Raw genomic sequence first — 23,476 nt, 5'->3', positions numbered from 1 at the left:
TCATGCGTAGGATTCTCATTGGCACTGTCCATAAAACATGTTGCATAATGTTGCAAATACATAATGTTGAACAGCATTGGAGCCCTTCGGACATGAAAATTACACCATTTACTTTTTATTCCATTTCATTTTTGTTTTCATTTTATTTATTTATTTCATTCAAAAGTGATGTTATGCAATCACAATAAAACCGCCAACACAGTATGAATGAAACGGAGCAGAGGAGAAGAACAAGTCTTACAATATCTGCCCCTTTTGTTACTTCACACTTTACACTTCATCTATTTAACCTTTTCTTTAAGCAGTACCAAGCAACTCATGCCCCTAGAGGCCATAAGCGCCACGGCAGGTGTCGTAACATGTTGTGTTTTTTTACTCATGAATTGTCCATGAGAGTAAATCCTACGCTGACAGAAAAGACAAAGGGAGAGAGGGATATTTTACATCCAATTACACAATGGAGATCATTTTTTTCACTCAAATTTGGCTGTAAATACTGTTTAAGTGGCGCTAGCCCGCAGTTAGCTTTGCCCGTTAGCCTGTTAGCTTCTTCTTTGTGAATCTATGTGTGCATTGGTGACAGCTACCGGTGGCAGTGAAGTTGCAATTGTGGTTTTCTGGCCAGGGGGAGATTAAAGACCCCCCAATCACCCCATTAACATTCATATTACACCCAGAGGGTGTAATACGAAAGGGGTTTATTAAAGGAACAGGCCACCATTTTTCCATACTGAGATACGTTCTTACCTGAGCTTAGACAAGTTGATACGTATCTGTCTGGTCTTTGTGTGTGCCCGTGGAAGAGCATGGTAGCTTCCAACTTCACCCTCGTTTGGATCCATAGGAATACATTGGGAGAGGCCAAATGCTAACAACATCTTTGGTCTTTTTGCACGACTGAGGGCACATACAAAGACCAGACAGGTACGCATCAACTCGTCTAAGCTCAGGTAAAAACATATTTCAGTATGGAAAACCTGTTCCTTTAAGGTAAACTTGCTTTAACCAGGAAGTCCCATGAGATAAATCTCTTTTTCGAGAGACCTGGCCAAGAGGTACTCTTACTTGACTGCACTGTCATTCCAGGTGGGGCCTTTTTGGACAGTCTGGTACCCTGCATCAATACAAAACATGTACAACAGGCAAAAAAGGCAAATAGCTACTCCTTACACACTTCCCTGAGGCTCACATTGAAGTATGAGTCTAATGCAGAGGACACATTTCGTATGGCCCGCCCACAGAACTATAGGATCCTGGTCCTTATACAGCTTCGACCAGTGTTCTTGGCCAAGAGACTTCAACCACCATCTTTTTTCAGCAGTATTTGTTAACTGCATTTCATACAACCTTAAACCATCTGAGTGCCCACCAGGGGACACACCTCCAGACCTTGGTCAGGACCCACTGAAGGATAACCTACAGTGCATGCAGGCGATTGTTGTAGAGGGGCCAACATGTCTCTCGATGAAGAGCATCATGCATGAGTCCACCTCCGTAGTTAATTCCCATGCACTGCTGATAGCGTGTCAGCTCATGTGCTACTGGAATTATGTGGGTCAAGGCAGCCACGTCGCATCAAGATGGGAGATTCGAACCCGAACACTAATAAGACCTAAAGAACAGGCAGAACTCATCTCTGGAGTGAATAAAACATGACAGGGCAGCATTGGTGAGGGTAAAGCCAGGTAATTGGCTGAACCTCCACCCAGCATCAAAGCTTTTATAGCATGAAGAGAGTAGCTATGCTGTGCCAGGCTATGGTCTGAACCTGGGGGCACGTTGGCAGACAAGTACACGCTGTTTCTCTCCTAAGGGTTGAGCACATTGACTCTGTGGGTGCGAAATCTATTCAGAGTCTGCTGCTTCCTTCATCCCTCCCTCCCACGTAGTGTGTAGGTGTCATTAATTAAAATGTTAAAATAGCATGTAATATTATCAATGTCAAAATGCATTGTCAGCCCAGAGTGAATCATAATTACAATTTACTGCAAATATGTATCAGTATTGACGGAAAAGACTTTTTGTCAAATGCCCCTTAGAGACAAAGGTATTGAGATAATCTTTGGCATATACATGAATTTGATTTAGTATCACACGAGTGCAAGCGTCACAAGCTTTTCTAATCACTACATACTGTAAGGCCTTTATTTATTCACTCCACCTGGCGATGGTAAGTGCCCACAGCTTTTCCGGTCTTCCAACTACCATCATCCATCACACTAAACGTACTTAATTGTGAGGAGGGTGAAGTGCCTTTCCTAGGGACACAAAAGTACACATTAAAGAGGATCATCCTTGCGAGTCAGTGTTGTGTGTGTGGATGGCTATACTCAATATTTCAACACGTTTCTTTATCCTTTCTTCAATTTTTCACACAGAGTATTAAAATGCAAAGTAACCCCATTCTCTTTGCTCTGCAGGAATCATGTCTGCCACTGGAAACGGGTACGTGATTTACATGACCATCAAACGAAAGACCAAGCTGAAGCCTCCTGAGCTGATGACTGTTAACCTGGCCATATTCGACTTTGGTATATCAGGTAAGACAATGGCTTAAAATGTTTGATGTCACAGTGAGTTGTCTGTTGACAACTTTTATTGCAATATTCAAGTGAGTAACGCTGTCAAACAAAACAAAATATATATTTTATGAATCTTTGATAAAAGTGCTAAAATAATTCAAATGTGGCTCAGGTCCCGAATCATACTTTATCCCGGCGGGCACACCGGAAACCAGAGCTGCAGGGCAAAACTAAAGTTACAAAACAGCTATGTATCGGCAAACATGCAAATCAGCGCGAGGAAGAGAGGGAGATCCGGACCGAATCAGAGCAAGCTTTTGTCTGGAATTGAAAATATAAAGGAACGTGAGGGAAATCTCTGTGTGACGCACACAGGAGTGTGGGCCATGGATTAGAGAGTCAAAATAGTCAAAATAATGTACCTCTCCAGGTATGTCTTTGATGAGGATTTGATTTTATAACATGGCTAAAACCTAAAAAAAGTCAATTTTGCAACAATAGAGGACTTTGCAAACGTCCAGTCTGACAGTGCCTTGATCCAAGAGAGTTCCCAATGATGCCTATGCTGCACATAAGCCAGAGCACTGATATTTTGATACGATACATAAAATGTTTATCTTGTCTATATTCATGAATCAGCTCCATGTATTTGTCTTTGATATGAAAAGATTTAATCAAATCAAAATTAGAAACTGATCTTTTTATTGATCCCTCCAAATGCAAATGTCCATGTAAATGTACAGGTGCACCGCTCTTTGGAGGTTTCTGGATGATTAGTGATGCGCAGTTGACATTTTCGCTGTAAACCAGAGCCAGCTCTTGTAATTTATATGGTAATACCTGTGGAATTTGAATAGTGGGTGCGTCACCCTGGATTTATGGTGATGTGATGGCGTCACTTTTCAGTGATAGACTATTCCGTTGGGTATGCATCCCATAGGTACAAGTTGGCAGATACAATGTATTAGGAATAGTGTAAAATGTCACCGTAGCGGCAGGAAGCCATTGCAGAGGCCTGAGCACTAGATTGAGTCCTTTTTTGGTCCTTTTTTCCTGATTTTCAAGCTCTCATCAGGACACTGGACCTGATGTAATTGATTGAATGTGTGAAAGTGTAAAGTTTCACATGTAAAGTTTCTAAATGTGATGTCATAACATGGCAGGTGAGGTTCCATCACAGCAACAGCAGCACGTTGAGTGGACAGTCTGCAATGTTGTTCATTGATCTTCCGCTCACTATATGAATGTGCATACCATCTATAGTCCAGATGTAAACAAAGAAATGTTCTGAACAAGATCCTGGAATGTGGAGAAGAAAAACAGCTCCTCTGACTTTTACACATTTGACTGAACAAAAGCTCTCTCTCACATTCTCATAATGTGCAGCTATTGAACAAATGATGGACACATTACTGGAACTCATATTAACAGGAGAAAGAAACTACAAAAGTAGTTACCTAATGTTACCTCATGCTCTTTTGACTTCATTTTCTATAGAGCACATCCACAGTGCACTCAGTAGAAAATATGTGGGTGGCAACGTTAAACCAGCAAGTAGAAAGCAGAAGACATCTAAGAAGGGGAATTGCTTTGGATCAATATTATCCGTTCTTTATTTCCTTCACATTTTTTCACTGTTAGGGCAGTGTTTTTGTTTTGCTTAAATGAGCGACATTAGCCTGATTATTACTTGGTGTCAGATTGAAATCCCTGGTATCAGCCATCTATACTGCAGCAAGTAATAGCTGCACTAAAATCTTAGCTTGATATTTCCTTCTGACGGCATCTGAGAGAGGCAGGCAATAGTCTTGTTGCAATTCAGATAAAAAAAACTGGGGCCTTGCTGCTGAGTGAGTTTGTGTTTGTGTGAATTTTAGTATCAACCAAAGTGGAACTGACTGAGGAATTTCGTTTTACGCTCAAGCTGTTTAGGAGACCATGTGATTGCCAAAGGAAAGAGAAAGAGTTCGTCAATTTCCCCTGAAGAGATTGCTTTTCGATCCGGAACAATGACAGAAAAGAACTTCGTATCTGACAGCCGCCTTGTGTTTCGCAGAAAACAGGGGTAGCCTCAGTTCATTTCAAACTTCAGTGGTTGTTTTGATACAGTTGTTAATTGAAAAGTAGAGCTGCCTTATTGACCCCCATGTGAAGGAAGACGTTCAGGGCCAATGGTGCAAGTGTATTAATTTATCCCTTAAGACATGTCCAGTAAATGCAGTAAATGTTTTATTCCTCATGTTATTAGGCATATATCTGCCGTGAGATGATTAACATCCACTGCTCTGTATCCCCTATGCAAGTGGGAAAAGCTGTCATTGCTGTTCTCCATGCAAAATCAGCTCTTTCTTCATGAATATCAACATGTCAAATGCTAAATCTCAAATCAAAGCTGCTCTTTCTGAGGGGTTATACTTGGATCAGGTATGGAACATGCTTCAGACAAGGTGATTGGCTATAATAGGCTCCCATCTCTGGAGCACATCTGCACATCTTCAGGACCCGAGGGCGTGTAGGTCGGATCACAGGTGACCCTTCTCACCCTGGACATCGACGATTGCACCCTCTCCCCTCAGGCAGGAGGCTACGGTCCAGCCATGCCTGATCATTGGAGGAGCACAATGTCACTAAAACTAGTCAAACACATTGGAAACTGCCGGCACAAGTGAAGTTAACTGAACGGTACCAAGCCGTATAAGTGACCCCGGTAACATCTGAACTGAGATTGACCTGGGCGTCTGCAGCGAGACTCCCAAGAGAAACGCAGACTATGTGTGCCCCCCTCCAAACTGCTCAAAGCCCACTCAGAAAGTCATTTCCCCCTTCATCCCTGACTCTGTGCTGGGGTCAAAGAGTCACACCTGTGTCAAAGAAGATGTATGTAGACATTACTGCATGAGACCATACGGACATGCCTGGGCCACCGTGGAAAATATGGGCTTTCATCTGTTATTTACAAGTCTACCATTAATCAGCATTGAGAAAGTAAAGCACAGGTGGAATGTCGAAAGGATTTACTAAAGGAAAGATATTGCATCCCTGTAATCAGTGTTGGGAAAGTTCATTTTCTACATGGACTAGTTCAAAGTTCAGTTCACAAATTTCAAAATGAACTAGTTCGTTCATAGTTCATAATTGTTTTAGTTAATTCGTTCATGGTTCCAAAAATGAACTAGTTCATAGTTTGTTTGTTTTTTTGTTTTGTTTTTTTTGCTGGATCAGGGGTGAAATAGGTGAGGGGAAATATTTTTATATTCCATATCTTAACGCAACAATCTGAAGTATTTTGAGATGCATTTTTGCCAACCTTGGGGGACAACCTTCAGCCATGAGTCAAAAATATTATTGCCTCCTCACTTAGTGTTAAAGCTCTTTCATGTCAGCCTGTCACTGTTTTCAGAGTGGATTTTGGATATCTTTGTTAATCATATTTTATTATTATTATTATTGTTATTATTGTTATTATTGTTATTATTGTTATTATTATTATTATTATTATTATTATTATTTTAAGTTAATTGGTAAATTCTTAGTGGAAAATGAAGCTAAATATAGCCAAATATTCAATTGCATTTGTGTTAATTTGGTAAATTAATCATGTGACTAAGATTGTTTTAGGAGCTAATTCGCAGTTTAAAAACTCCACATTGTGTCTCTATACAAATGAGTGGCACCGCGGAGCAGAGGAGTTTGGAGCGACAGACGTTAAACAAGGGAAACTCGCTTCGTAGCCTCACACTGTGGCTGCTGTGGCCCTGTGCGGACCCGCTGGTTACCGGTGTGCCAGGGCCTGTGCCAGGGCCATAAACAGCAGAGTTCACCGCCACAGAACTGGACACAGTCGGGCCGTTGGCGCGGGGGCGGAGCGGAGCGAGCGCGAGCTACACCGTGGACCCCCCCCAGAGTTTAGAACCGCTGGTAAACTCTGACGGCGCGGCAGGGTTTTATATTCACTGATATAAGAAATCTGGCACCAAATTGAACGAACGTAAAAAGAACGGGAATGCCGTTCACAGACACCAGAATGAACGCGTTCATGGTTTCGTTCATCAGGCAGTAACACTGTGCGTTCAGTTCACGTTCGCCCAAAATATGAACACGTTCATGAACTTTCGTTCAATAAACGCGTTCAGGTACATCACTGCCTGTAATGCTCTTGCCAAATTCAAATACAAATCAGGCAGTAGGCATGTCTTTGTCCCTCCAAACTTCAGTCCGGAATGTTCTCTCCTAAAAACAACAACACACAGCCGAGGAGTGTACCACTAGTGTAAGGGCTTCAGAGTTTAGACCAACACAGTAGAGAGACTGTAACTATCCACAGCTTCTGCAGCTGCTTTTTCATCAGTTCATTGTTGTCCTATCAATATTTGTGTGCTGTTGATGATCATTTAGAGAAATACTGCAGGTGACAAAGTCAGAAAGAGTTGTCGAGTAAAATCTCTTTGCCGCTGTGAATATTGTGATATTGTCATTTCCTTTGAAAATGTCATGGGGAGACCACACTGCAGACCACAAGCTCATCCACCCATATTTTCATCCACCCATCCATCTTCCTCGGCTTATCCATTGCCATGACCCGGGAAAGCCGTCTGATAAGGATCACTCTGTACCAGCTCTAATGGCTTCACCTGAAGGAGCTGGACCCATGGCTGGTGAAGCCCCACGATGCTGGTCATTTACCATTGCCAATCTGGGCGAAGTAACCGGCCTTGTTGGTCTCTCAACATAAGAGGCTTCTGAGCCGCACTTTATCCGTCAGCTCAGATCTTTTGGCCGTGGGAAACCCTCCACAGGGACGAATTTGCCACCTAGGATTATAGGATTATTCGGGTGCTCAAACCCCTCCTCCGCATTATGGTGGCGGTTCGAGGACGACCCTTTTCGTCCCTTTTTTTTTTTTCTTTACACACAAGAATTGGGCAATGTTAGAGCAAATGTACCTACCTTTGTAGTGTCTTATTGTACAGTGTCGATTTTGGGCCACAATTGGTCATTTAGTGACGCTACAAAAATTATTACTTTTAGCGTAAAAATGTACAGCTTTACATTCATAATCTATTTGGCCTCAGCGCTGGTCTATCACTCTATAGGTTGTGCATTCATTATGGATTGGTTATTATTTCCTGTCTCATGCTTAAGTTACAACTGCAACTAAGCTGAAAAGTCCCCATTTTCTGATCCCAATGACTTACAAAGGATCTGTATGAATCCTTTGATTTATCGTTCCCTGGTGCCTCTTTCGGAGAAAGCCTTTGGTCTCTCTCTTAATACTATTAATAGCTGATCATATTTGTCCCTAAGCAAAACACTGTCAGTTGTAATAAATTAGAGTGATGCTTTGATTTGATAATGACAATTGATTTTTCACAGTTAAGAAGAAAGTTATGTCAGAAAGATGCCACAAAGAACTAAATCTGCTAAGAGTTTAACTTTACTTTTCTAGTGTAGATTAGCTATCCCCATAAATGTGATATAATCAGTCAGACTACCAATTTCACATATTACAAAATGATGGACGCCAGAAAACAGAGATTATGGATTATGGAAGATAAACCAAAACGGAGATAACAAACATAAAAGGAGAGAAGGTCGGCAACTGCGACATCGGTGCCGACTAGAAAGACCAGGCGAGCGGCAACAATTAAGCGGAACAGCATTTACGTCATTTAAAGGCGAGGGGAGTTTATTTGTACAATGGAATTCAAAGTGGGGGGCTACGTAAAATTCCAAGAAGGTTAAAGGGATATTTCAGGATTTTTGAGATAGGGCCTCTTTATCCAGAGTGTTGTTGATTTCTGGAGAGATATATGTTTTTTGTAATTCATGCAGTCCTTATATTTGAAGAGTTTAATGGTGCTAGGCTAGTGCTAGGCTAGCGCATGTATGGTAACTAGTAGCCTGCATTAAAAACCTCTTCAAAATCATCACGTAGTCCTCCAAACGTTTCCATATCTGATTTGTAGAAAGCTCCTTTGTGAATTCCACGTGTAGTAACGTCGGTAAACAAACTACTGTAGATCCGGTAACCTAGCAGATCACTCCGCCGCTGCGTAGCTACAACCAGTAAGCTGATGATGCTCAAATATAAGTTATTTTAAATGCAAAATGGTTATATTTCAAAAAATTATTCAGTCAACACAGACATTTATATTGATAGTCTTGATAGTGTTATAAGTGATTTGCCTCAGGTGCACTTAATGCAGGCTACTAGTTACCATAGACATGCGCTAGCCTAGCACTAGCCTAGCACCACTAAACTCTTCAAATGTAAGGACTGCATGAATTAAAAAAAAAAAAAAAAAAATCCATAAAACATAAATATAATATAAACAAATAAAAGTTGTCATATGCACAACCTGGATTTGAACATGGTCCCTGTCCAATCTGTTCCGGAGAGGGGACAAAAGGTCAAAAGGTTCTCCTGATGTTTTATTGCAGATGTAAATCATGTATCTATAATGGTTTTGGCATGTGCATTATCCTTGTGAAAGAAACAGGACCCTCTTGTCTTGTGCTCTCATTGTGCTTCCCCCAGTACAGATAAACATAGATACATCCATTGTATACTATCATGATCGTTAGCCATAAAAGCTATAGATAGCTTCTTGAGAGTTTCATTTACAAAACCTTTGCTATACAGTGTGAACATACATTATTGATGATCTTTTGTAATAAAATAGAAATAAAAAGTGTGGCAAAATCAAGAGCCAAGACTCAGAATTGTAGATTGTCAGAAGATTGTTCTTTTATTTCTATTTCATTTTCCTAAAAGTGACCTTTGTTAATTCCGTGTGGCAGTATGGATGTTTGCGTCTGCTGATCAATTTGCGGCCCTTGCGTGGAATATCGGAATAATAGTTTGCCTGTTATCGGGCACTGCCGGAGAGAAGAGTGCGGCGTTTGCGTTACTTCTCACAAGGTTCGGACTATTACAGCATCACAGGGTATAGACGGAAAAGCACATTCTGTACACAGCCCCCACCGCACTCAAGTGTAATTGGTCGCTCTTCGTCGTTCGCAGTGTCGTTAAAGAAAAGTAATGCAGCGTCACACATCAAACGTCTGTAGAACATGCTGCAAAGGCCGAGGCAATGTTGTACAAAGGCTGCCGCTCAAAGGGTCACAAAGGGTCATGAAGCCCCAGAGCGGCACTTTGGATGAACACCTACATCTGTGATTATTCTGACAAGTGTTGCAGATAGAATTAGATCTGTAGTCCAGTGCTCAGGTGTCTGCGCTGTCTTTCTGTCGCCCAGAGAATACACTTAAGGCAGATTTGCGTCAGACAGACTTAATTATTGTGATGTTTCTGTGAAGAATTCATCAACTGCATGTGTACAAAGAGGTCACTGAAAATAAATGTGTGCAAACCCGTATCCAAAATACTTTTACGTTTCACCCAGTTCAAACATATGGAGTAGAAACCACAGATTAGCGGCTCTAACTTGTCGTGAAGTAAGACTAAAAAATATTAATCTCAAAATGTTCCTAAACTGATCAACGACACACACATTAGTTAAATATAGAGCTGTATTGTTAAACTGTCAACTCGGATGAACTCTCAATTTAATATATATATGGCCCATCTTTACAATTCATTATATAAGTGCAAGTACTCATTATTAAAAAGCATTCTCAGCCCAAATTGGATCCGAATAGAGTGGCACAGCCAAAGCAGTTTTGACGCATATGGCGCATTAGACGATGGATTTTTGTTGTAAAGATTATTACAGATCAATACTGGCTTATGACTCATCAAGTCACGTCGAAAGGAGCCAGCTGAGGTGGCTCGGGCATCTGTTGCGGATGCCTCCTGGTCGCCTCCCGCAAGAGGTGTTCCAGGCATGTCCTAGTGGGACAAGACCTCGTGGAAGACCCAGGACACGGTGGTGGGACTATGTCTCCGAGCTGGCCTGGTGTCGCCTCGGGGTCAGAACAGCTGGAGGAGGTGTGTGTGGACCGGGAAGTATGGGCATCTCTGCTGAGACTGCTGCCTCCGCGACCCGGATGAAGCGGAAGAAAATGGATGGATGGATGGATGGATGGATGGATGGATGGATGGATGGATGGATGGATGGATGAATGGATGGATGGATGGATGGATGGATGGATGGATGGATGGATGGATGGATGGATGGATGGATGGTCTCATCAAGTCCCTGCTTGTAATAATGAACATGAACTAACTTTTAGGGATACCGCAAACAATTATTTTAGTTGTCAGGGTTGTCCTATAGGCATCCAAAAAAAAGTCGTCACCAGTATTAACTAACTGTTATGATCTGGAGTTCCTGCAGTGGGTCCGGTCTAGGTTCAGCAACACTATGAGCCCAAAGAATGAGATCAGCTGACGACCTGAACATCCTGAATGACCAGGTTATTCCATCAGTGGATTTCTTCTACCCGTCCATTCCAAGAGGACAGTGCCCAGGATTCACCAGCCTCACATTGTGAAAGAGTGGTTCAAGAGCATTAGACATTATTTTCACACATGGATTAGCCGTGACAGAGTCCAGATCTTAACCCCATTGAGAATCTTCGGGATGTGCGGATGGAGAAGGCTTTGCTCAGAGGTCACACTCTCTCATCAATACAAAATCTTGGTGAAGAATTAATGCACTCGATCTTTTGGATCTTGCTTAATGAAACAAGGCCACAGCGAATGTGCGCAGCAACCAAAGCTATAGGTGATCCAAAAAAATAATATTCATAATCTTTTTGCTAGTACAAAATACAACACAATGGTGTGCCTTGGATTTTGGTTCTCTTTGTGTACAGTCACAATGAAGTACTTAAATATTCAACCCAAAGAAGACGCCCTTTTCGGAAATCTTAAGCTACAGCCCCTTTTTTCTTCTCACCGGAGCACGAGGCATTATCACACACAAACCCACGCTTCTCCATTCTTATTTCTTTTGCATACAATGTCTTCTGTTTTCCCATTTAATTCACATGTGTTGCTGTCTCTGTGACCTCAGGTATTACAACTGGTTGCTGTGGCAACCCCTTACTAAAATAAGGTAAACCCATTATTCAGAATCCTGCAGTAAACACTTGATATACAAGGCAAGGCAAGGCAAGTTTATTTGTAGAGCACAATTCATACACAAGGCAATTCAAAGTGCTTCACAGTTGCATAAATACAAGAAAACAGATAGAATCAATAAAAACATCAACATAAAATTAATCAATTACAGTAAAAGACGAGAGTGCAGATAAAATACTTTCAGTCATATGCATCGGTAAAAAGAACTGTTTTCAGCCTGGATTTGAACATTGTTAGGGTTGAGGCCTGTCTCACATCCTCGTGAAGACTGTTCCAGATTTTAGCTGCATGAAACTGAAACGCAGTCTCACCGTGTTTAGTCCTGGCTCTGGGAACCACCAGGAGGCCCCTCCCTGAAGTTCTCAGGGCCCGAGATGGTTCATACGGCTGTAACATGTCAGAGATGTACTTTGGAGCTAAACCATGAAAAGACTTGTAACAAGCAGAGCTGTTTTAAAGTCTATTCTCTGAGTGACAGGAAGCCAGTGCAGAGACCGGAGCACTGGACTAATATGGTCGTATTTCCTGGTTCTTGTCAGGACTCGAGCAGCAGCGTTCTGGATGTACTGTAGCTGTCTGATAGCTCGTTTAGAGAGGCCAGTGAGTAGGCCGTTACAGTAGTCTAACCTGCTGGAGACAAATGCATGGATAAGTCTCTCTAAGTCTGGTTTTGACACTATTCCTCTGATCTTAGCAATGTTTTTCAGATGGTAAAAAGCTGCTGATGTTATTGCTTTGATGTGGCTGTTTAAGTTCAGGTCTGAGTCCATGATTACTCCTAGATTTCTAACCTGATTTTTTGGTATATACACAGTTTTCCTAATGATTTTGGTGTTTCATCTCTCGACCAATGCTCCGTGGCGCTGTTCATCCCCATCCAGCTGCATGCCTTAGTGAGTCATGGTCAATGGGCGCTGGCTGCTCTGCTTTATGACCACGACACTGGGGGCCGCCATTGCTGTAGTACCTCCATTGAAAAGCATTGGAGTTTAGACACCTTAAAAACAACTTCAACGCCTGGTTTCAATTTTTTCAACACTAGACTAGGCTAGATATTCCTCCTGAGATAACGCAGGGTTAGTCACAATTTATGAAACCAGGCTGGTTTTCGTAAGAAGAATTTTTGAAATCTTTTTTTTATTACTTTATTTTTATTTATTTTTTCAAAAGAAATACAAACCATATACTGCAACTAATATACAAAGACATACACACAAATGCAAAACAAAACAAAACAGACAGACATACATACAAAAATGGAGAAAAAAAAAAGAAAAAAAAAGAAAAATAATATATATATATAATAAAATATATAACGAGGAGGAGAGAGTCCAGTCTGTCTTGCACACAGTTATCCACATTTGCCGTTCTTGGAGAATGTACAGGATACAAACAATATAAGTGATATAAATGGCCTTAATACGCAAATAACTTACACCAGTCAGCGTTGATTTTGCGGCGTATTATGTTTGTTTATTTGATTTGGGACAGCACATGCCTTCACACGCACGCGACCCATGCATGTAAACTTACTACACCACTAAATGATTATTTTTAGGTATTCTTTTAGTGCATTTGTATAAAACTTTGGTTACCACTTTCATTTATTTATTTATTTTTAAATAAAACATTTCAACCTCCGCCGCATAATCAACGCCAATCCACAGTCTTTATGTACTTCCTATTTCTTTTATAAACCATTTTTTGTCAAACTCATGGCCCATGTTCCTTATTTTGTGAGTTATCCTCTCATTCAATTTTACTTCTTGAATAATATTAATCCATTTTTTAATATCCAGTGGATTACTTTTTTTCCACTCCTTTGTTATAATCTTTAGAGCTGTAATTCTAATAATTTGGAAGATATATTTCTCAATTAATATTAATTGGGATTTTTCCTAATATAATATTTTCTGATTTCAAATCAAGTTTCTTTCCCAGAATCGCTTCAATAATTTGAAATACTTCTTTCCAGTAAGGTTGTATTACTTTACAAGTATAGAAAATATGTGTGTGATTTGCATTTTCCTCTCCACAATTCCTCCAACATTTACAATTTGCCCCTTTATATTTGCTCATACTTTCTGGAGTCAAGAAGTATCTCATAATTATTTTCCAAGCGAACTCTCTCCAAAATAAGGAACCCACAGTTGTATGGACCCCAGCACAAATCTGTTCCCATTCGTTTTCAGTTATTTGTATATTAAACTCTTCTTCCCATTTTATCTTAACATTGGTTGCTATTTTCTCTTTTTGCTGCAATAAAATTTGGTATAGCTGACTCAAAGCATTTTTTTGTTTCCTATTACGGTTATTTGCCATATAGACTATCAGGGGGTTTAGGTCATATTTAATCTTTCCCAATGTACTATTCAAATAGCTTCTGACTTGTAAATATTTATAAAATTGGGTTCTTGGTATCTTATATTGTTTGGACAGAATTTTTTTCATCTCTTAATGAGGGTCGGACTGTTAGCATTGGAGCTGCGCGAGCTACACGTCACACAAGGGCCGAGTCTACTGTGAAGATCCCGCCCGTATGTCCTTTTTGCTTCGTCAGAGCTGGGGAGGGGGAGTCTGTAAATCCGCCATGAATTCCCCCCTCGACCGTGGTCATTATGGTAAACGGGGAGGAGTGAGCAGAAAACGTCCATTATTTCTTACAGTCTATGGTCATGGTTCCCTAATGTTGACTTATGAGAAGTGGACAGACTTTTTTACTCATGGCTCCACCGGATTATATTTCTAGTAGTGAAACCAGTTTATTGTAACACTCTTCATGACCTAAAGAACTTCTGCCTTTTGTTCTGAGGAAAACTTATGCAGAGAACGGGAGTTGTCAGGTGACCCGTTCCTGCCCAAATGTCAATGTCAATGTCAACAAATGACGTCCTCTCTCCCAGTGCGCAGTACACCGACCGGCCCCCTCTTCCGACATTCTTGCTTGGGGCCCCTTGGTACCCTTTGCTACGCCACTGCCTGTGCACACGTGTCACATGATCCGGGAAACAAATGGGTGTTTGTCAGCTCGTGCTGCCGGTGTGTAAATTCTGTTAATCTGAGGGAACCGTGATCACTGTGTGCCTCTCTGCCGTCTGCCGGTTCCCGTCCGATTCTCAGAAGAGATTTAGTGCCTCCGTCTCACTGTCATACCACACAAAGTTCTGATTCTTATCTACATTGTGCCTAACAAGCTGGTCACATGGTCAACCTCCTCCCTGCCTCCTGGAAATAGACATCCGCACACCACAACAAAGAGGTCTTCACTGCGGTCTTATGAGCTCACAAACTCAATGGGTCTGTTGTGGAGGGCGACTTATTTAATCACAGGGCATGGAAAACCTCTATTTAACCTTTGTGGAAAGTAAATCCAAACAGACCCTAAATAGTTAATGCCATTAGCCTCCTTTTTTACCAGATTATTGCATATACAGTAAACCACCTTCTCAATGTTGTGCTGTTTTATTCTGTCGCTCCTGTTTTTAATGTGTCTAGGGTCCTTGGGTGTTCTGGGCTTTTAAATAAAATGTATTATTATTATTATTATTATTATTACATTTTATTATTACACAGCTGGGATCAACCGTAGGCAGCTCATATCTGGGCATTCGTTCCAGTTTGTTTGAAAGGGCCATCTGTACTTTTAAGAACTAAAAGCTTGTTCCTTGCCCTCATCCTGGACGTGGTCTTACATGATTATGACAACAATGAACAAGCTCCTCATGTTTTGTTTGGTGTGTGTGTGTGTGTGAGTGTGTGTAATTGTGCTGCGGGCCCCAGAAGAAAATTGTCCTTCGGTAAACACTGACCTACTTCAAGTTGCGATACAAAAAAAGATTATGGTTGTTCACACTGTTGCTATCCCCACTATCTACTTACTCCGTTATCTCTCTGTCTCCAACCCCCTTCTCTCGCTCTGCTCTCGTGTCCTTTCTCGTTCTCCTCCCTGTCCTCCTGTCTCCTCTTGCGCCTCTGTCCCTGGTCCTAATCATATCCTCTTCTCGTCCCTCTCCTGTCCCGCCCCTCCTGTCTCCGCAGTTACGGGAAAGCCCTTTTTCGTTGTGTCCAGTTTCTCGCACCGCTGGTTGTTTGGATGGGAGGGCTGCTCCTTCTATGGCTGGGCGGGCTTCTTCTTTGGCTGTGGGAGCCTCATCACCATGACCATGGTCAGCTTGGACCGCTACCTGAAGATCTGCCATCTGAGCTATGGTATGGACTGCTTACATTTGCAGGAAGCAAGTTTGCCAAATTTCTCTATTATTTCTATTAAAGCAGTACTAAGTAACTTGTTTACCTTAATAAATCCTCCCCGTAGTCCCTGTGGGGGTAATACAAGTGTTTATGGGATGATTGGAGGGTCTTTCATCGCCCCCTGGTGTCTCTGGCCAGAAAACCATGTTTGCAACTTGACTGCCACCGGTCCGGAGAAAGCAATACACACTAATGAAATCACGAAGAAGAAGCTAACATGCTAACGGGCAAAGCTAACTGCGGGCTAACGTCACTTTAAACAGTAATTACAGCCAAGTTTGAGTGAAAAAAAATATTTTCATTGTATAATTGGATGCACAGTAATCCTCTCTCCCTTCGCCTTTCCTGTCAGCCTCGTATTTACTCTCCAAGACAATTAATAAGTTAAAAGATCGTAACTTGCTACTACACCTGCAGTTGCGCTCATGGCCTCTAGGGGGAAGAGTTACTTAGTACTGCTTTAACTTAATGAAACACATGACTCGTTGTTCTAGGTCTCCACATTTAATCTCCAAACCTGAACCTCTTTTCTTCGGTAATAGCTTGAGTAGGTGTTTGGAATTGATTGCAGTAGAATGGGCAGTGACTCAAATCCGAGATCAAATCAGTATAGGGAGAGCCCCATTTCCATTGATAGTTTGAAGTTTCTAATAACCAGTGCAAACTCATCTCCAGGTCCTTCATTTTCTTTTAATTAACTGAATGTGAAATACCCTAAAGAAGCCTATCCTATAAGTTCAAGCTGAAGGCAATGTCGTCCATCTTCTGCATTAATATTCAGATCCGTGTCTTCTTCTCTGAGACCACATTTCATCTGACAGATATGATTTACAGCATGGAACTAATGCAATCTCAAATGGTTGTGATAGCGGCTGTAACATGGCTTAAGTAAGGATTAAACAACGAGGAGCCGTGCATTAGACGGTTAAAATGCACGACGCGGAGTCAAGAACACCACGACGCGCAGCGGAGTGCATTATAACCGTCTAATGCGGCTCCGAGTTTTTTAATCCGCTTATACCAGGGTCCCACAAACGTAACATTTATAATAAATATTTGTTTCATTTACTAAAGTCACTAAATATGCCAGACTACGGGACTATTTTGTGTGGGTTATTAGCCGGTCACTGAAGGCTGGTCTCAGAGCGAGTCATTCTCCGCAGCTATTACGAGGATCTCAGTCAGGCTCAACGACACAACATCAGCACAGAATCACAACACAACAGGACTAACCCGGAAACACTTTTCCCTGGAAGTAAAGCTAACTAGCTCAACCAGCTCAACTGTTTATGGAAACAGCTGCGGTGGAGTCGCTCACACCTGGGCCCCCCCAACTGAAACTTTTATGTTTGACTTTACTAATCCAGACAAATATGTTCAAATGCACGATCATTTTATGTACGCCTGAAAATCATGAATAGTGTCTTAACCGTTTCCAATAGAAATGTAAAGCTCATATGTTATTAACAGTAGCTAACCTAGCTGCTCACTCTCCTCTACAAACATTTAGCAAACATTTTGTTTTGGCCAAAAACGTTGAAATTAAACAAAATCCATCTCATACGTTCCTGTCAGTCACTAATTACGTGTTTATCTGATTCAGCTGTGTCATGCGTTGCTATGGCGACGCCACAGCGGAGTGATATCCCAGTGATTTAACTACCGGACTACGTGTGCGGTTACACCAAAATAATGCACGCTTGTTAACACCCACCAGCCAATCAGAATCGAGTATTCACCCAGACCATGGTATAAGCGTCAATAAACTTAAACCAGTAAATGTCTTCTTCTAAATACAGCTTGCAGAAAATTGTGAGAACTTTTTTTCCCAATTGAAGAAGTCCCGGGTCTGATTTCTGGGCCGGTTTGGGGTGGCTCTATGTGAAGTTCACGCTGTATATTCTCTGGACACTTCAGTCCCCCCATTATTGTAAAAATGTCATCCCCCACACTCAAGTTACTGCATGCGGTACTCGGTATATGGCACCCAGCTTAGATACTTGTTACCAAATCCCTTACTAACCTTCCTGTCCTTACTGCAGGGACATGGCTGAAGCGGCACCATGCCTTCCTGGTGTTGGTGTTTATCTGGGTCTACGCTGCCTTCTGGGCCACCATGCCTCTGGTGGGCTGGGGTCACTACGCACCTGAGCCGTTTGGGACATCCTGTACGCTGGACTGGTGGCTGGCTCAGGCCACCGTGTCCGGACAGAGCTTTGTCCTGGCCATCCTGTTCTTCTGCCTCATCCTGCCCACCATCGTCATCGTCTTCTCTTACGTCAAGATCATCTTCAAGGTCAAATCCTCGGCAAAGGAGATCTCCAACATGGACGCCCGCATCAACAACAACCAGAACCTGGAGATAAAGCTCACGAAGGTGTGTAACTTTTTATTCACATGGCAGTGACCCCTGCTTTACTGGGACACTTGGAAAAAGCTGCTTTTGTGCATCTTGCCATTGTCAGACCTACTCATTCTTAGTATATTGCATTGTTTTCTGCTTGTAACACATCAAGGTTAACTAATCAGTAAAATGACTAGCCTGGCAAGTCAGACTACTCGCTTTTCCACTTCTTTACAGAGAAGGGTTAGGGTTAGGGTTAACATTTAAAGGAATAGGCCACCGTTTTTTATAAACTGAGATATGTTCTTACCTAACCTTAGACGTGTTAATATATCCCCGTCTGGTCTTTGTCCGTGCGCTCTGTCAGGCAAACGGAGCACATACGCAGCCTCTCCCACATGTCATATAGCTCCAAAAAAGCTCACGATAGAAGCTACCAAGCTCTTCCACGTGTTTCCTATTTAAATAAAGTTACGTGAAGTGTTTTCATGCGAAGTATATTTACACAGAAATGTAGCATGTCGATTTTATAAGCAGATAAAAAGGGGCACTATATTGTGAGGCGTAATGATACGAGGAGCACAACGTCCGCGCAGTAACTCCTAAAGACTTCCCCCCGCTCACTTCCGTCAATAGAAGCTGCGTGTCTTGTACAGAGCCTTTTACAATAAGCAGAAAATATATTTTGGGAAAGTGCTGGCGCATTCTTACCTCATGGTCGAGCTCCTGAGTCCTGTGTCGTCGTCCGGGGTGAGTTGGAAATCTGTGAAACATTACTACACTATATACTTTCTGCTTGTTATCACAGCCAGGCACGATGCACGTAAAAGGCATTGTTCACAAGTTATCCACGCTTCTTCAACTATTCTCTGCTCTCTGACTCTGGGAAGTCTTTAGGAGTTACTACTCGGACGCTGTGCTCCTCGTATCATTACGCCTCACAATATAGTTCCCCTTTTTATTTGCTTATAAAATTGACATGTTACATTTCTGTGTAAATATACTTCGCATGAAAACACTTCACGTAACTTTATTTAAATAGGGAACACGTGGAAGAGCTTGGTAGCTTCTATCGTGAGCTTTTTTGGAGCTATGTGACATGTGGGAGAGGCTGCGTATGTGCTCCGTTTGCGTGACAGAGCGCACGGACAAAGACCAGACGGGGATATATTAACTTGGCTAAGGTTAGGTAAGAACATATCTCAGTATGTAAAAACGGTGGCCTATTCCTTTAACATTGCAGGAAATATCGCTCTGAAAATGGAAAACTATTTTAATTACAGGTGAGAAAGTCTGTTGTGAATGATACATGATATTAGAGTCTTCTTCATTTGAGTGAATTGGCTTTGAAATTGGCTTTGAAATTGGCTGCGAACAAACTACCAGACTGTCCTGCTTTTAAACTGGAGAGGTTGACTGGCCGGGCTAAAAAAAATGACATTTCTCAACATGTTTCTGGAGGTGTGAAATACGTGGTTAGCAGGTTTTATTTGTTTCTCTGCAGAGGACATTGTATTACCTGATGATCGGCGTCCTGTCTGATTTAACAACTACCACTCAAGTCGTGATTTTGATTCGACTGCAAATCTTGCTAACCTGAGTCGCTTACATACTTAAAAACTGAGTGTAGCAAACGAAAAGGTTTGACCTGGCTTGTGGTTCACCTCCTGCAGGTGGCGATGCTGATCTGCGCCGGCTTCCTAATAGCCTGGATCCCGTACGCGGTGGTGTCGGTGATATCGGCTTTCGGGGAGCCAGATTCAGTCCCCATCCCCGTCTCAGTCATCCCCACGCTGCTGGCTAAATCCTCAGCCATGTACAATCCCATCATCTACCAGGTGGTGGACCTCAAGAAGTCCTGCACCAGATCCTCCTGCTTCCAAGCCCTGAAGAAGCGCAGCCACTTTAGGAAGTCCAGGTATGACGGTGACGTGAGCGAGCTTTCTTTGATCTGGAGTGGACAGATATGAGTTTGATTTAAAGCTAACAGGAAATGGGAAATTGTGTGTCTGAGATGTGGGCTTCCTCAAAGGCTGTTTCTGGGTTCAAACCAGTTCAGTTGACATAACGGATATTCTCTCCTCCTTCCACAATCCCAGCGCCTGACCCGAGTCCAGTCCTAATCAGCGCTGGTGTAGTCTCCTGTAGTTAAATCTCAGTGCTAGCTTTCAAATGAGGAATGGCATGTTTACACTGCCCTTTTAAACCACCAACAATGCATCCTTCAGACATTTTAATAAGGTTTGAATTGGATTTAGTGTTTATTGATCTCACAGTGGAGAAATTCCCTTGTCACTGCAGATCTTCACGCATCATAGAAATACAAAGAGAAGAATGACGATACATACAAGGAATAATAAAAAAAAAGCTTCGTGGAAATTTTTATGAGGTCAGATCATGGGACAATGGGAATTTAATCAGACGTCTTTGCCTGATGGAGTCAGTAAAACATACAGTAGTAACCACTGGAGCACATGCAGGCTCCAATACTGTACAAGTTACTGTATGTTGAAGCACTAACCTGATTGCAACCAACCGTTTCAGCAGAAATAACATCAAGATTACTTTATTTCTTTATTTTTTTAATCCTAGACATTATATAATCCTATATATTATGTAATCATACTTTCTATCAATTCTTAGTTTTGTTTGCTGGCCCTCAAGGACATACCGTCATGTTGGACAAGAATAGCGTTCTGTTTTACAGATTACACGACAGCTTATATTGTATTGTCTTGTATCATGAACACAGGGCTTGTATCATGAACACAGGACTATTAAAGTTTCAACGTATCAACGTCAGTGCGCTACAGTTCAGTGGCCGTCACTGAGCTACATCTGTAGCTTTTCATTACATTGTCAAGGCCCACATACATTAATGACTTCCAGACACTCTCCTTGAAGTCTGGTCCCACTATTTGTCAAGTAATAACCGGACTTTAACCTCACGCTGTTGATACAAAACCGATCTCACACACTGCCTAGACTAAACAAAAGTGGTTGTTTTTTCATTTTCTTGACATGCAGCAAGGTTAAACTCGAGTTTGTTTCCCCAAATGTCACACTTCAGAAAAGATGATTTTGGAGAGTAAGCAGAGACTGGTGGTGGAAGAGCCATAGGTGCAGACTGACAGCCTCTCTGTCATCAGTCTACCCCCCAGCAGTGGATAATACAGTAGTGCCAGACCCCCACTGAGTGTGGAAAGTGAAAGAGTAAAAAGTATGATGTTGTAAAGCAACTAAAAACATCTGTGAAAGGGTTATATGAGATCAATGAATTATTAATAATTAAGTAGGCTGAACTTGAACCAAAAACAAAAGAGGTCAAAAACATCATGAAATTGTAGTACCACTTGATTACCACCTGAACCCGCCCGTGTCCCGCCAATCCAGTGGACCTCGCACCACACTGCAAGTGCTTTCAAACACTGGCTACGTTTACATGCAACCAAAAATCTGATCATAATCTGATAACATTATCTGATATTGATTTCTTTCAGATCTTTCACACGTGTGCAAAAAATAACCAGGAAAATGCAGCAAGAGGCCAAACTAATGTCAAAAAGACAAAGATTAAAATATATTATGAAAAGACAGAAAGTATTTTGATAAAAATAAAATAAAATACAAAAATCAATCATGAAATAGATGAGTGGTTTAGGCTGATGCCCAAATGGCAGAATAGTATCTTCAGCGTTGTGACTTATTTACCGTTTAAATCATAGATTCCTTCTCTTCACCCTTATATTTTTTTAGAAGTTGAAGCACAGTTTGTGCTATTTGTATTTTACTTTACTAATACAATAACTAAAGAAAAAAAGACATAGCAGACGGAGCTTGAACCCTTGACCTCTGAGTTACTAAACCTGTGCTGTATCCACTGAGCTACTTTGACTCCAAATATGGAGGCATAATCATTCTCCACCTGGTTCTGCAGGAAGGGCAGCGACATATTTCAGTTAATCTAAAAACCCAAATCTGTCCTGGCTCATGAAGAACCCGGAGTTTTGGATTCTCTGATTTCTGAAGAGAGTGTAAACGCATCAGACTTCTCTGACCACTTAAACGTAGCCATTGTGTGATCCACTCAAGTGTGATAAACAAGTGAATGCTGCCACGTGAGAGTTGTGTGGTAATGCTTTGATAAGAGCGGGGTCCTTGTTCGAGGATGTTTGTCCACCACGTGTCTAAACAGCGGGTGTTCCTCTCAACGCTCCTCGTAATAGCTCTACAATCACTTTTCTATTGAACCCATGCATTCAAAGGATTTATTTCAGGTGAGATTTCTATGAGGTACAATTGCTGCCATTCAAAGCACATACCTGGAGACTTAGCGTTATTGAACACAACCTTTTTCAGAGAGACTCAGGTAAATAGGAAAATATATACATTAACAGATATCAATCTAAATCTGCTTAGATTATTGACATGAACGTGAGAAGACAAAAAAAACTGCCCTTCAATTCAAAGTTGTTTAGCATGATTTAGCCTTACAGGAAGCGTTTGGTGCCACATCTCATTGTTTCTTGTCTTGCAGGTTATACACCATCTCTGGCTCGTTGAAGGACCCCGCAGCAACCAAAGACGCTCAGGTGGAGAAGTGTGAGATTGAAAACTGACTTCCCCTCTGTGGACCTGGACAGTTTTGCCTTGGCTCCTGTGCCCCCCCCCCCCTGTTCCTCACTCGCTGCCTGCACAACACCCTGATGTCCTGTGTGCGCCCGCTCACAGCGCCCACGGGTCCACTCCTGTGTGCCAGCTGCTCACCACTCACCTCTGCACAGACTCATGTGCAACAACCACGTCGATATCGTGAGCTTTTGATGTTTCTCAGCACACTGCCCTGCCCTTTGGGACAAACTCCACCCTCACTCAGGCCTACAATGTGAAGTTATTTTCATAGATCCTATTGACTTTTAAGTGAAGACAGAATTTCCTTGTAGCAAGTGGTATCAGCTGTTGCAATGCGTGCACAAGTCGTCATGTGTTTTCCTCCCTGTGGCTGAATGAAGAGGACATACTGTAAGCTCAAATAAACCAGTGTTCACATTGACTCTTTCACATTGACCAGTGGTGACCAACGCAGTGAAAACAGTGGCTCTTCTTATCTCTGCAAAGGACATACTTTGGTGAATGGATACTTGTTTTCATGTTCTTCTTGTCTTTATTAGAGTTTTTAACTGCCCCGCATGGCTCCTCCTGCGAGATATAGTCATTAAGTTGTTCTCAACTCATTTCCCTTTTTCTCAATGACACAGGTTAAAGTAGGGGTTTGCTCCGACACTCTAGACCACAAACACAGGGTTACAA

General features: G+C 41.9%; 1 protein-coding gene across 1 annotated transcript in view; it reads left to right on the top strand.

Annotated features, from left to right (window-relative positions):
* opn5 (opsin 5) overlaps positions 1 to 23,218 on the top strand; it is a 50,373-nt gene extending 27,155 nt beyond the window's left edge. Inside the window, exons 3-7 of the mRNA XM_079571839.1 lie at positions 2,421 to 2,540; positions 15,610 to 15,780; positions 17,865 to 18,199; positions 19,840 to 20,084; positions 22,704 to 23,218. Coding sequence (XP_079427965.1) covers positions 2,421 to 2,540; positions 15,610 to 15,780; positions 17,865 to 18,199; positions 19,840 to 20,084; positions 22,704 to 22,785 — 953 coding nt within the window. The 3' untranslated portion in view covers positions 22,786 to 23,218. The remainder of the gene's footprint in view (positions 1 to 2,420; positions 2,541 to 15,609; positions 15,781 to 17,864; positions 18,200 to 19,839; positions 20,085 to 22,703) is intronic.
* Positions 23,219 to 23,476: the final 258 nt, after the last annotated feature.

The sequence above is a fragment of the Gobius niger genome (assembly GCF_951799975.1).
Source record: "Gobius niger genome assembly, chromosome: 15".
Lineage (NCBI taxonomy): Eukaryota > Metazoa > Chordata > Actinopteri > Gobiiformes > Gobiidae > Gobius > Gobius niger.
This window is presented reverse-complemented; position numbering and strand designations above follow the sequence as displayed.